Genomic DNA, 12,038 nt, shown 5'->3' with positions numbered 1-12,038 from the left:
GCATTTTCCATAGGGAGAGAGCTAAATAAAAACAGAATGCTGAAATATGTACTCAGCTTGATTTGTAAGGCTGTTCCCACAGGCTTCCAGTCATCTTACAATATGTCCTTTTGAGTTTTTTTAAAAAACAACAACAAAATAAAGCCCAACAAACCCTTCCCTTTTTTGATTTCATGGCTTTTGTTTCTTCCTCAGAGAAGATCAAGTCTGGAGTTTCTCTGACTTCGTCTGAAATTGTAGGCATGATCAATTTGTTTAAGAAACCTTGTAAGTACTTGACTAATTCTGTAGATCATGGAGCACATGATGTCCTGTCATTTGAAAGCTCACTGTTAAGTTTTTGTGGCTTGATCTGGAATACTTTCAGTGGGGAGCTGGCTGAGGGGAGAATGTGCTGTGCTTATTGTTTCTAAGCAGGAGCTGCTGCTAATGTGTGTGCTGCTTTTGTCCATTTTTATGGCAGTCATAACAGCAAATGTGTGAAGTGGAGTCAACCCAAAGCAAAGAGGTTATTCTGGTTTCTGTTTTTGCAAATAATTCCCTGTGGCATCACTGGGAGCTATCTGCACTAACTGTGGGAAACTTGACTCCCTCAGTTAATGGTCTGTCAGATGCTGTGCTTTCCTGTACCTTTTGAAACAGTCCTTTTAACGGAGGAAAATTTAGAATTTCTGGATTTAAATTTTGAAGTAAATAGAAAAGCATGTGCTCATTTAGGATCATCTGGATTGTTTTTCAAAGTTGTCAAAGGTTGCTGTTTTTAAAGCTTACTACAGTATTTCTGATTTCAATAGGTTTTCCTTTGTTAGTTGTAAAATATTACCTTTCAGTTGCACTAACTTACATTATTTAATTTTTTATTTCTTGCATTGGATTAGCAGAGATTATTTGACAAATTCAGAATTCATTTGAGTTAAACAATGTGAATGGACTGAAGCAGTATTAAGTTTGTACGTATGTGTAAATACCAAGCATGCTGTCAAGCAGTGGTGCTGGATTCATGTGATGTCCTGTTCAACTCTTTGTTGGTGGGGTTTGGGAGGGAAGTGGGGGAGGAGGGTTTGGTCAAAGTGTTTATAATTGACAGGATTTGCTTTCAACAGGAGATGATGGTTACTTAACATGGCAAAAGCTTTAGTCTGTTTTCAGGTTTCCTGATTATTTGTCTATCCCAGTTCAGAAGTAAGTAGTATCTCTGTTTCCACTGGACTGCATGATGTTCCTCCACACGTGCTTGCACTACCAAGGCAGTATAAAGAAGGGAAAAGATTCTTGCTTGATTCCCTAACTGCCCTTCAGGCCAAGGCATGAAGTTCCCCTGTCACTGACAAATGCTTTACCAGGGAAAGAAAGGAGAGAGGAAGGACTGTAAAAAAGCCTTTCTTGCTCAAAATGTTATTTAATTACATATGTAAAGGATGGAAGAAGTATTGATTTGCACACACTATTGAGGAATTCATGTAGGAAGAAGAGACACAAGTGTTTGAAATACGTGGCTAGCTCTCTGTTGTCATCTGTTAATAATTCACACAGCCCTTTCATTTGTATTTTGTTGAGAAAAAAAGAGTAGGCTTGAAATATAAAGAAGCTCTTAACTTCCTCTGTGAAGGAGTGGGAGTACAGCATGTCCATTCAGTACAAAGAGAAGAATTTACTTGTGTGAAGTTTTCAGACTTTTTTAGCTTTCTTTCGGTAGGCAGCTTCACCAGTGCCACTGGGAGAATGAAACTGTGTTTCTCATGTGGCTTGTACACTTGTGTTAGTTATTATTAGCATAACTGAGCTGCAAATTCCAGACCCAGACTTTCCCAGAATTTGGTGCCTGGTGTTGTAGAAAATCATTTGCAATACCATTACCACCAAATAATATGGTGCATCGTTGTCTTGTCTTATAGTGGGTTTTGTGGTCAATTGTTGTATAGTACTGCCTTAGAGACTTAAATATCCCTGGCAGCCAGCTGTGGGGCATGAGTCTGACATGGTGTCATGTGAGTCTTCTCTGAAAGTTGCAGTTCTAGGAAACCTGTGTCCACACTCACTGCCTCCTTTAATAGAAAAAAGAATTGGCTAAAACACATTTGGTTTCTCTGAGGGTACATGTCTTTCGTGGATAGGATTAAAAGCAGAAAGGCAGAGAATGTCTGCAGTTTGCCAGCCTTCTAGCTGAGGTGAGTGATGACAATTCTGCATGCCTTGGTAGTCTTGTTCATAGAACATGCTTCTGTGCCTAGGGCTTTATTTTGCCCTTGCTTTTAGTTACTTTTCTATCCTAGTGTGTGCAATGTTTCCTGGACTCTCTGACCCACAGCAAACTTTCCCTCCCAAGATGCATGAAGAGAATATATTGAAAATATTGTGCTATTAAAATCTTATTGGTAATACCTTCCTGGGGATATTTGTTTCTGATTCCTTAAGAAGCATGCCATTTATGTGAGAGAGAAGTATGGCTTACCTTACTTCTGCATAAGTATTAGCAGAGCTCTGCAAAATGATAATGTGAACACAGGTGGTGTATAAATCCACAGGTAGTCTAAGTAGGATAGCAATGTTTTTATACATGCAACGTGAACTTCTAATAGTTCATGGGTGGAGACAGCCACTAATTGGCTAACCCAGTCATTTGTAGGCAAGGCATTAATTATCTTTATTTTGTAAAATTCTTCCTAGTTCTGTTTCAGGAATACGGGAATGCTTGGTCTGACTGCTTGTCCCCATGGGTCAGGACTGAATTTCAAATTATTCCTCTTCTGCTTAAGCAGACTGGCTGCTCTTGGAATTGTGACACTTGGCAAGCTGGAATTCTTGTCTGCATCAACCTTGCCATGCCTGCATTAATTTTTCCTAATCACAAAACAACTTACACTTAATGACTTGCAATTAATTAATACCTTTTGCTTTGCTATACACACAAAATTATACTTTCAGTAAAATGCTTTGTGAAATAATTAGAGATCTTGACCCAGTGTAGTTGTGAGACTTTGTTCTCTAGTTTACTGGTTTCTTATTAAATAGTGAGATTAAAATCTTGTCTCCTCGCTCCAATAATGCAGTCTCTTTGTGTTGTTCTTCTCCCACGGCAGACTGCATTTGATTCTTACTCTGGAATGCTGTTTCCGTGAATGATGTGTCCTCTTTAGCCTTGTCCCATTTCACAATATAGCCTAAAGCAGGAACGTCCAGCTGCTATGTACCTATGTTTGTCCCAGCTGACTGCTCAGGTACTGGAGGATAATAAAAGGCTGACTGCAGAGAATGTTTGGGATATCCTGAAGAACAGGTACAAACAAACCTTACCAGTCTGATGGCATGGTCTGGGAGGGCAGGGCAGAACAGCACAGCTACTCACAGGAAGGTCAGGTCCTCAAAACTTACTAGCTCTGGCATGGAGCTCATAACAGCAAAAGACAGCAGAGTCCTCAAGCCTGCCTCGGTGTCTGTGCCCTTGCCGATCAGCACCTCGAGGGGCTTACGGCTGCCTGGCTTTTCCTCTCTGCAAATCTTGGGGGAAAAACAAAGATGTTTTCAGTAAAAAACAAACAAACAAACAAAACAAAAAAAAAAACAAACAAAAAAAACCCAAAAAAACCCAAAAACCAAAAAAGCTAAACAAACCCCCTTCAATTTCGGCTCATTCTGCTAGAGGCCATACAATGCTGGTGATGAGTCTGCATAAATTACCCAGGACCAACATCTCTGGAGCTGCTGCTTGGGTTCCTCTCATGCTGTAAGGGAGAACTGTGTTTCCTTCATGGGGACAAAGGCTGGCACAGCCTTCGGGGGAGTTCGTTTCATTGAGGGTTCTGAGGACTTTTCTACGAGCAGTTCTTGTGGCAGATGGTGTAAGTAAACAAGCATTTGGTGTTACAAGGAAGTAACACAGATTGTCACCTTCTTCTTGTCCTTCCTTCTCTGAGACATAAGGTCTTGCATGGTTTTTCACAGCTGTCCTTTCTGTCCTCTTCCTCAGTCATGGTAGATTCTGTGGTTGAGAGGCTTTTGGCCTCTTTTACAGTGATGTGCAGAATGTGTGGTTTCCACGCAGAATCATGCTGCCCTAGGTGCTGTCAGGCTGGAACACTCGCCAGCCCAGGGAGCTTTGCAGTTCACTGTGGGTTGCTTGGATGTAGGCATTGCTGGAGCGCCTCGAAGAGGAACAGATACAGGTAGACAAACCTGCTTCAGCTTCTATCCAGTGTCCCTTTCCACTTTGCTCTGAATGTTTTCTTTCAATAAGATTGGAGAAAATGCTTCCCTGTGCTTTTGGAAGAACTTAGTAAAAATATTTCTTTATTTTTAAAGCAGTCCAAATTATTTGTGCTACAAAGTAGTGAAATCTCATTGCTGTCTTATTTTCTGTTTTTTTGGGTAAGTGATTATCCAGCTGATACTATCTGCATCACCATTCCTGCAGCTTTAAGATACAATGCATGTTATGCCCTTATAGGAATCTGCTTGCCAAAATCAAATACACCTATCTGAAGAACTTTCAGTCACATGTTTGATTGTGGTTTCCAAACTAGCACCTTTGAAGTTAAATAGCAGCTGCCCTACTATTAATGAATATGGGTATATAATGCCAGGTAGCTGTGTGTATCTTTTCCAGGATTCTTTTCCAGATTCATCAGTGATCTGCAGTATGTAGCTACGTGATAAATTTCATGAACAGAAATGTAAGTCTCTGTGCTCATCTTCGTTTAGCATTTGTTGGAATGTTACTAAACCAGTGAATTCTCAGGTTGTACAGCAGATTATTTGTCACTTGTAAATTTTCAGTTCACAGTATGAAATACTTAGACTTGTTTGCGTGAGTCAGTCAATCAGACAGTAGATCTGCATAGTATTAGTGGCTAAACAAAGCAGCTAGAATTTCATTTGCTCAGAGTAATGTTTTCTGCAAACATATTGTGAGCATCTGTATCCTGGCATATGTCATGCACCTACCATCAGGTTTAAAATAGCTGATAGATAAATCTATTCTGAAAATCAGAAGAGGCACAGTAGCATCCTATTTTGTTCTAATGTGGCTGAGCATTTTACGGTTTGGCTCCAAATAATTTACAGCAGAAAAGGTGTTTCTTTTGTGATTGACACATACCTTCTGATGAAAAATCCTGGAGAAGATGTTGCTCTGCATTGACATTACAATGTGTCCCTGCCCCACAACTTCCTTCCATATAATATGCAAGTCTTTGTCTTAAAAACTGAAGAAGAGGGGACAAAGGGGTGGGAGAAGCCTGAGCTTAACTTGTACATTGTGCAAAGTTACCTTTGTATAACTGAAATGCTGCCATTTCATATGCCTAAATTTAATGTTTTATTCCTGGGACTGTCCTGTGGGGTGTTACTGCACATATGGCTTCTGGGCTTTAGCTTCACTGTTTAAAGAAGTATCAAGTTTAACATAGTCAGATAGAGCATCAGGATTTTTCAAAAAATGCAGTAGAAAACCTAGTATGGGGATCTGGGCATCTTGCAGAGGGCCAACATGAAGCACTGGGCACTGGGATAACTATACTCTTCACCTAGGACTTTTGGTTGTACATGTTAATTTCCCCCATATGTATGCCATGATTAAAAAGATTGCCCACAGTGCAAGTCAACAACTACTGATGTTTCCATACTCAGACCTGAAAAGTCTTTCAGAAATGGTCACGTGATGAAGATGTAAAAAAGTGCAACCTGGTTTTGCTTCGAGATGCTTTACAGTATCTCAGCTTCAGAATGCTTCAAGGAAAGAGATTGTGCATCTCTTGAGGCTGCTTGGTCCATAATGGAATCTGACTATTTTTTGAAACTTTCCTTTCAGCTTGTTTATTATTTTTGTATTGTTACAATTCTTTCAAAATTGCGTGTGCTGCTGTAATGCTGGGCAGTGCTTTACAGAGATGGAAAAATACTGTTTCCACTACTGAACACTTGTAGTCTAAATAAATTAATGCCTCATTAGATGCAAGTAAAAAATGTTTAAAATAGGTGAGTTTTAATTCATCTAGAAAGAGGGCCTCTTTCCTCTGCCCTGACCCCTTTCCCACATTTGCTCTCTGGGATTTCTTTTACAGTGATTGCTCTTGAGCCTTGACTTGTACAAGTAGAGCAGAGGTATTAGGTAAAGGAGTGTTTTATGTGGGGTGGCAGGAAGCCCACAGTGTTCAAGAAACAGTTAAGGGAGTTAAGTACAGCTTGATCAGCATGGGCTTCCCCTGAATCTCATTTCAAACTTCCCTCGACTGGACAGGCAATGTGCCAATTCCTGTTCCAAGCTGCTTGCAGGGATCCAAAATGCTCTTCAGCAGCTGGTGAACAAGTGTTCAGAGCTGCTGAAATGGACTCCCACATCCATCCATGCTTGACAGTCAGACCCTGGCATTAATCAATACCAGGAGCAGAATTTCTGTTTCTTGCTCTTTCACCATACTTGAAGAGCTGGAGGGTACCTGATCAGCCAGAAGGCACCCTGCCATGTTCTAGAATGGTGCTGCATCAAGAGATGTTGCGCTTGGCTGGTCTCCATGGCTTTTATGGCTGCTGTAGCCCCTAAGAGTGCAACAAACATAAGATGTTTTCCCAGTGTCCTTCCATGGCTTATAAACTACATACTTGAATATTTTTCATTCTAGGGTCCACGTTGATGTCATATCCTAGAGCCTCTAATACATTCATTTCCCTTAAGTTGTGTTTAACCATCCTCACCAGCACAGAATATTTTGTGCTTTGCCTGGCCACCTGGGACCCCTCCATTCAGTTTTGTTCCAGGACACACTAAATAGTAAATAAATTCCAGTGTGGGCAGGCAATGTTGGAGAGAAAGCATCATCTCCTTTTGCAGTGAAGTTTAATTGTGTCCAAGCTGTGTGGCTAAATTTGATGTATTTCACCAGTTTAGTGGTGATAATGCTTTGTAATCTCAGCACAGTGAGATGATGTGTGATCAGAATGGTCAGTAACATCCTGGCTTGGCAAATCATCACCTGGTACTGAACCAGCATGAAAACAGAAGATAGTTTTTTCTCTTTGTTCCCACTGCCTGAAGGAATGATGTTTGGAAAGGCAATCTCTGGTTGTTCTAGTTCTGGGATAGAAAGAGTTGTTCATTTCTGCAGAGGCCTTGTTATATTTTTATAATTTAAAATATTTTTTTAAAGTTTAGGTTTGTAAATGTTTGAGTATCATCTCTTTATGACTGCTTCTCTTCTCTTTGAATTTTCCTTTTCATGACTAATTCATGTTCTTCTATCATTATAAAATAGAATGGATAGCAGGAGATTTCACAGCATCACAGTAGCAGCTTGATGGTACAGATCTTACAAATATCCTTTTATTTGTATTACTTTTTTTAACATTCATACAGATCAGAAGACAAATATTAAAGATATTTTTATTTCTTAGATATTTACAGGGAGGTCTAAGTTGGAAAATTTCATCTGCTTTCTCTGAGATTACCAGTCGATCAGTGTTTCTTGAGATGCCCTATTTCTCTCTTTTAATTCTGGAAAACAAAGGCAAGTCATGATCACCTGAGTTCTTCAGTTGCCTCCAAATATCATGAGCTCCACTGAAAATACCCTAATTGTATTGGTTTTGGCATGTGTTCTGTTTCTTTCTTAATAAACAGCAACAGTCCATGTATTTTATTACATTGATGACAAGATGAGGAATTGAGTCAGTTTTAAGCTCCTTTTCCGAAGCAGATCTAGTGTTTAAGAAAGTTGCCAGAACTTCAACCCTGACATTTACAGTCCCCTTCCTGTGACAAAAATGTTTTATGTGGATCTTGTGTCCCTGCTTGGCCTGGAGGTGATGAAGCCTAAGGGCTCCAGTGCAAAGGTGGAAAAGCCATTACGTGTTCTTGGTCCTGTCTTTGACTCTGTGAAACAGTTGTTTGAAATTTGTGGCTCAGTCTGTTGCCGGCTTACCACAAAGGAGCAATTGATGCATAAGTGACTAGTTAAGGTTTGTAAAATGCTTTAAAATTTGAAATACAATACTAGTATAATTAGTGATTAATACTTATGATTAATTTTGTGGTTTGTTTCCACAATCCGTTTAACCACTCAAAATCTTGTTAGTGAAGTTGCTGCTAACAGTGTTGTTTAAGTGCTGGCTCAGGTGGAGTTTTTCTCTTCCATAGCATTCAAGTCAATCACAGAATTATCTCAGAGAATTATTTTGGTTGGAAAAGTCCTTCAAGATCATCAAGTCCAACCATTAAATGAATCCTGAGATACCAATTTGATCCTGAAGCTAATAGTAGTACACATCACAGAAACTGGCAATTTCAGAAAATGGTGGAAACAGCCATCTATCCTTGGCATTCTGAAGAGAGATCCACTGTGGACTGAAAAAACAGTGTCAGCAGGGGAGGTGCCATGCAGTACCTTACACTGTGCATCACCAAGTGATGCTGCAGTGCTGAAGATCACAGAATCCCAGAATAGTTCTAGTTGGAAAAGACTTCTAAGATCATCGAGTCCAACCACAACCTAATTCTACCAGCTCCAGTGCTCAAACCATGTTCCTAAGCACCACATCTACATGTCTCTTAAAACACTTCCAGGGATTGTGATTCAGCCACCTCCATGGGCAGCCTATTCCAGTGCTTAAGTATCCTTTCAGTGAAGAAATTGCTTCTTACTAGGGAGAAGGGACCAACCCCCACCTTGCTAAAACTTCCTTTCAAGAGGAGCTGTTAAGCTGTGTGTGTGTGTGTGGAAATCCTCTCCGACTTGGAGTGAAGAACTACCCAGGTCTGGCATATTTCAGTATTCTAAGGATCTGTGCCAGAGTCTCCTGCTTGTGTGCCCAGTAGGAAAATCTTGTTCCTGTACAGAAGAACAGATAATGTCTCAGTGTTGTGTCTTCTGTTCCTCAGGAGGGGCATAATCTGGGCTTGCATTCAACGTATGTAGTGAAAGCTGCTCAAGCAGTGGAAAAAAACAGCTGTTGGATAAATAGGCAAACTCACAGACTCAGGCCAGCTGTCCCAAGTCTTAATCTGACCACAATTGATGTCAATTTGTGCAAAGAGGATTTGTTTATCAGAAGGAGTAAGTGATCCTGGGGGAGCAGTTGAGAACAGAGAGCTTGCAGCAGAAAGGCAGAGGAGGAGCCATGAGGAAGGCAAGGTGTCCTTCTGAGGTGCAGAAGAGGTGGCTCCTTGCAGCAGCATAGTGTTTCCAGGCTTTGAAGGGGAACACAGAGCAGGTTCTTCACCCCTTGTGCTGTTACTGATGTTATTCCTCATGTTGTTTTGGTGAAAATCTAGTCTGGGAGACAAGTGCCACAATTCCTTCTGACTACCTTGCCCAACAGAATAATGTGGTTGAAGTTTGATCTTCTTCAGGAAAAAAACACAAACCCTAACCAAAACAAACCCCTTCCCAGCTCCCTACTTCACTGGGGTTTTCACAATGCAAGCATTCACTTTGGTCCTTGCTTTTTTACTGAAACTAGCCAGAGGATTTCTGAATGCCATGGTCTGTGCTGTTCTTTTCTTAAAAAATAGTCAATTTTCTTTACTTTGCTACCCAGCTGTAAGTCACAACAGCATGATTTTAATTTTATGAAATCAGAAATGGGCACAAGTGTTCTTTCAGACACATTGAGCCTGAGTTTAGTTTTGACTTGCTTTCCAAGTCACTTATATACGGGTTCTTTCGACTCCTTGCAAAATTTAGAGATGGTTCTGAGATTCCAATCCTGTAAATTTGCAGAGGGAAGATGGATTAATTGCTTTCTGTTCAGCTTTAACTTAATAAAATTTAATGAGGAAATTATTAAAATAATGTTTCCACTGCAGTGATCAGTAATTTACTTAGAATAAGATCCGGATTAATCTTGGCTTTTCAGGATAACTTTATAACTCTCAGAACTTTGAAAAATGACACAAACATAAAGTAATGACTTTTTTTCCTTCCCCCATGGCTAGATTTATCTGTAGAGCTATGCCTTAACTTTTTAAAGTGTATTTTGACTTCATAGAACGTATATGGTAATCTCCCTTGTGATCCATGGAGCTGCTCTAACTCAAAAGGAATATTGGTACTTTCCAAAAAAACCCACCGCAATTATCAGATATTCCTTATGACTGGGGACTAAGTTCATAAGATGTGACTCTCTTAACCTCATCTGACCTACTGGAAATATTGTGTCAGTCCATCCCAATTGCAAGAGTAAAATTCATATACATGTTTGTCAGTAGTAAAATGTCTTAAACACAAACTGTGCAACAATGAAAAAAAAAAAATCACTCAGAGCCTTTATTTTACTACTGCCAGTCACAATGAATCAAAAAAACATTTTTTTTTAATCTGCATTAAGTGGTTATTATTGTTCTGAGTATTGGCACACTTTGAAAGTGCTCCCTGAATTGCTACTTTTAGTGTTTGCAGCTAGTGCATGTCACAGTAGGTCTTCACTGGTTTCAGTTTGTGTTAGGCAGCAAAAGCAGAAATACTGTATCTAATATTGCACTGTGACAAATTTTTATCCAATAAGATTGCCCTTATGTGACATTCAGGAAAGAACTTTTTCTGTGTCAAAACACATAAGCAATTTATTAGTTTGTTCTTTCTCTGATAAAAGAAAGAGAAAAATCTGAATCCCGAACAAAAATGTATTGGATGTACCTGCTTGCTTTCAACTTTGATTTATTAGCCCTTAATGATTCATTAGCCAGTTTGCTCTCCAACCCCTTGTGCAGGTAGTTACACCTATCTGTTCCAGGAGCTCTTTCCATAGGATGGCTTTTTTTTTTTTTTTTGGTAGTTGCACCACAGTGCTGCCTTCTAATTATTCTGTGATCAGTTGGTGTGGCCAGGTCTGTCTTCTCCCCCATTTCTAGCTGATCAGGGCAAAGTTATTAGAACATCTCAGCAATGTGCCCTAAATGAACGAGCTTGTACATAATACTTCAACATTGTCTCTCATTTCTGTTATCCTAGTCCTCCAGCCATCCAGTGTTTTTGGCATGGCACTCTGACTGTCCTTTTGAGTTCAGGATCCCTCTCAATTTTGTCTTATTAATACGTGTCAGTAGCATGCTGTTAGTGCTTGTGCCTGATCACTGAAGAGGTTCGGTCTACGAGTGTCATGCTTCCTTTGTGAAAATTAAGGTTTTTCTATGGTAAGCCAGTAGTTTCTGTGAGGATGAAATGCTCCTGTCGTCGGTGCTAAAAAAAAAGGGAGCAGTATGATCCAAAGTTGACTGATGCAATACAGGACTTGTTCTAGGGGCTGGCGGCAGGGAGAAAAAGCCATTCATATAGCAGAGTCCCTTGCAAGAATGATCTTAGTAACAGTGATTTAAATGTAAGATCCTCACTGGCAGCAGCTTGTGCTGGCCTTGAGGAGGTACAGAGGATATCCAGCAGCTGGGCAAGCGGGGAGGCAGCAGAGAGGTGTTTGGCCAGTTGGGGCTGTATTCCTTGGACTTTGGAACGCTCTTCAGCAGAGCCTCAGGCAAGTCACTTTGCCTTTGGGAGCCTTATCCTTCCATCTGCAACTTGGCCAGTAGTTCAGGTTTTAAATGTTTCAAGCAGTAATTGTCTGATACAAGAAATTAATCTGCTGAGGAAATTCCATGTTTTCTTTTTTATTTATTTGTTTTATTTTTGTCTGGGAAGGAAATAATGAGCCAACATCTCTTTACGGTGTTGATCTCAAGCGTTTAATGCAGATCTGGAAACCTCAGATAAAACCCAACATACCAAAAGGGTCTTCCATGAAGAAGTTTAGTTAATAAGTCTTGCCCTAGTAAAATAAAACTTTCTCCCTTCTGTTGCATAATGGATGAATGTTTTGTTGGTGAATCAGAAGCAATTGCAGTCTCCTCCTTTCTAAAAGTCTCACATGCATCACCAAGCCCAGAGCTATTATAAGCTAATTTTATCTTATCCCATATGTTCTGCAGTGCAGCTCAGCACCTCAGTAACATCTATCACATTTACTTAACCCTTTTACAAATGTCCTTGTATGTATGAACTCCACTAACTGCTGTCCCTGGGCTCAGGACATGTATCCCAAGTTGTTTTAAACCCTCT

The 12,038-nt window shown here is 40.1% G+C and overlaps 1 protein-coding gene across 1 annotated transcript in view; it reads left to right on the top strand.

Annotated features, from left to right (window-relative positions):
* Positions 1 to 200: 200 nt before the first annotated feature.
* Positions 201 to 12,038, top strand: part of CRACD (capping protein inhibiting regulator of actin dynamics) — a 57,042-nt gene continuing 45,204 nt past the window's right edge. The window contains exon 1 of the mRNA XM_051616548.1: positions 201 to 267. Coding sequence (XP_051472508.1) covers positions 243 to 267 — 25 coding nt within the window. The 5' untranslated portion in view covers positions 201 to 242. The remainder of the gene's footprint in view (positions 268 to 12,038) is intronic.

Source organism: Apus apus, chromosome 4, assembly GCF_020740795.1.
Source record: "Apus apus isolate bApuApu2 chromosome 4, bApuApu2.pri.cur, whole genome shotgun sequence".
Lineage (NCBI taxonomy): Eukaryota > Metazoa > Chordata > Aves > Apodiformes > Apodidae > Apus > Apus apus.
This window is presented reverse-complemented; position numbering and strand designations above follow the sequence as displayed.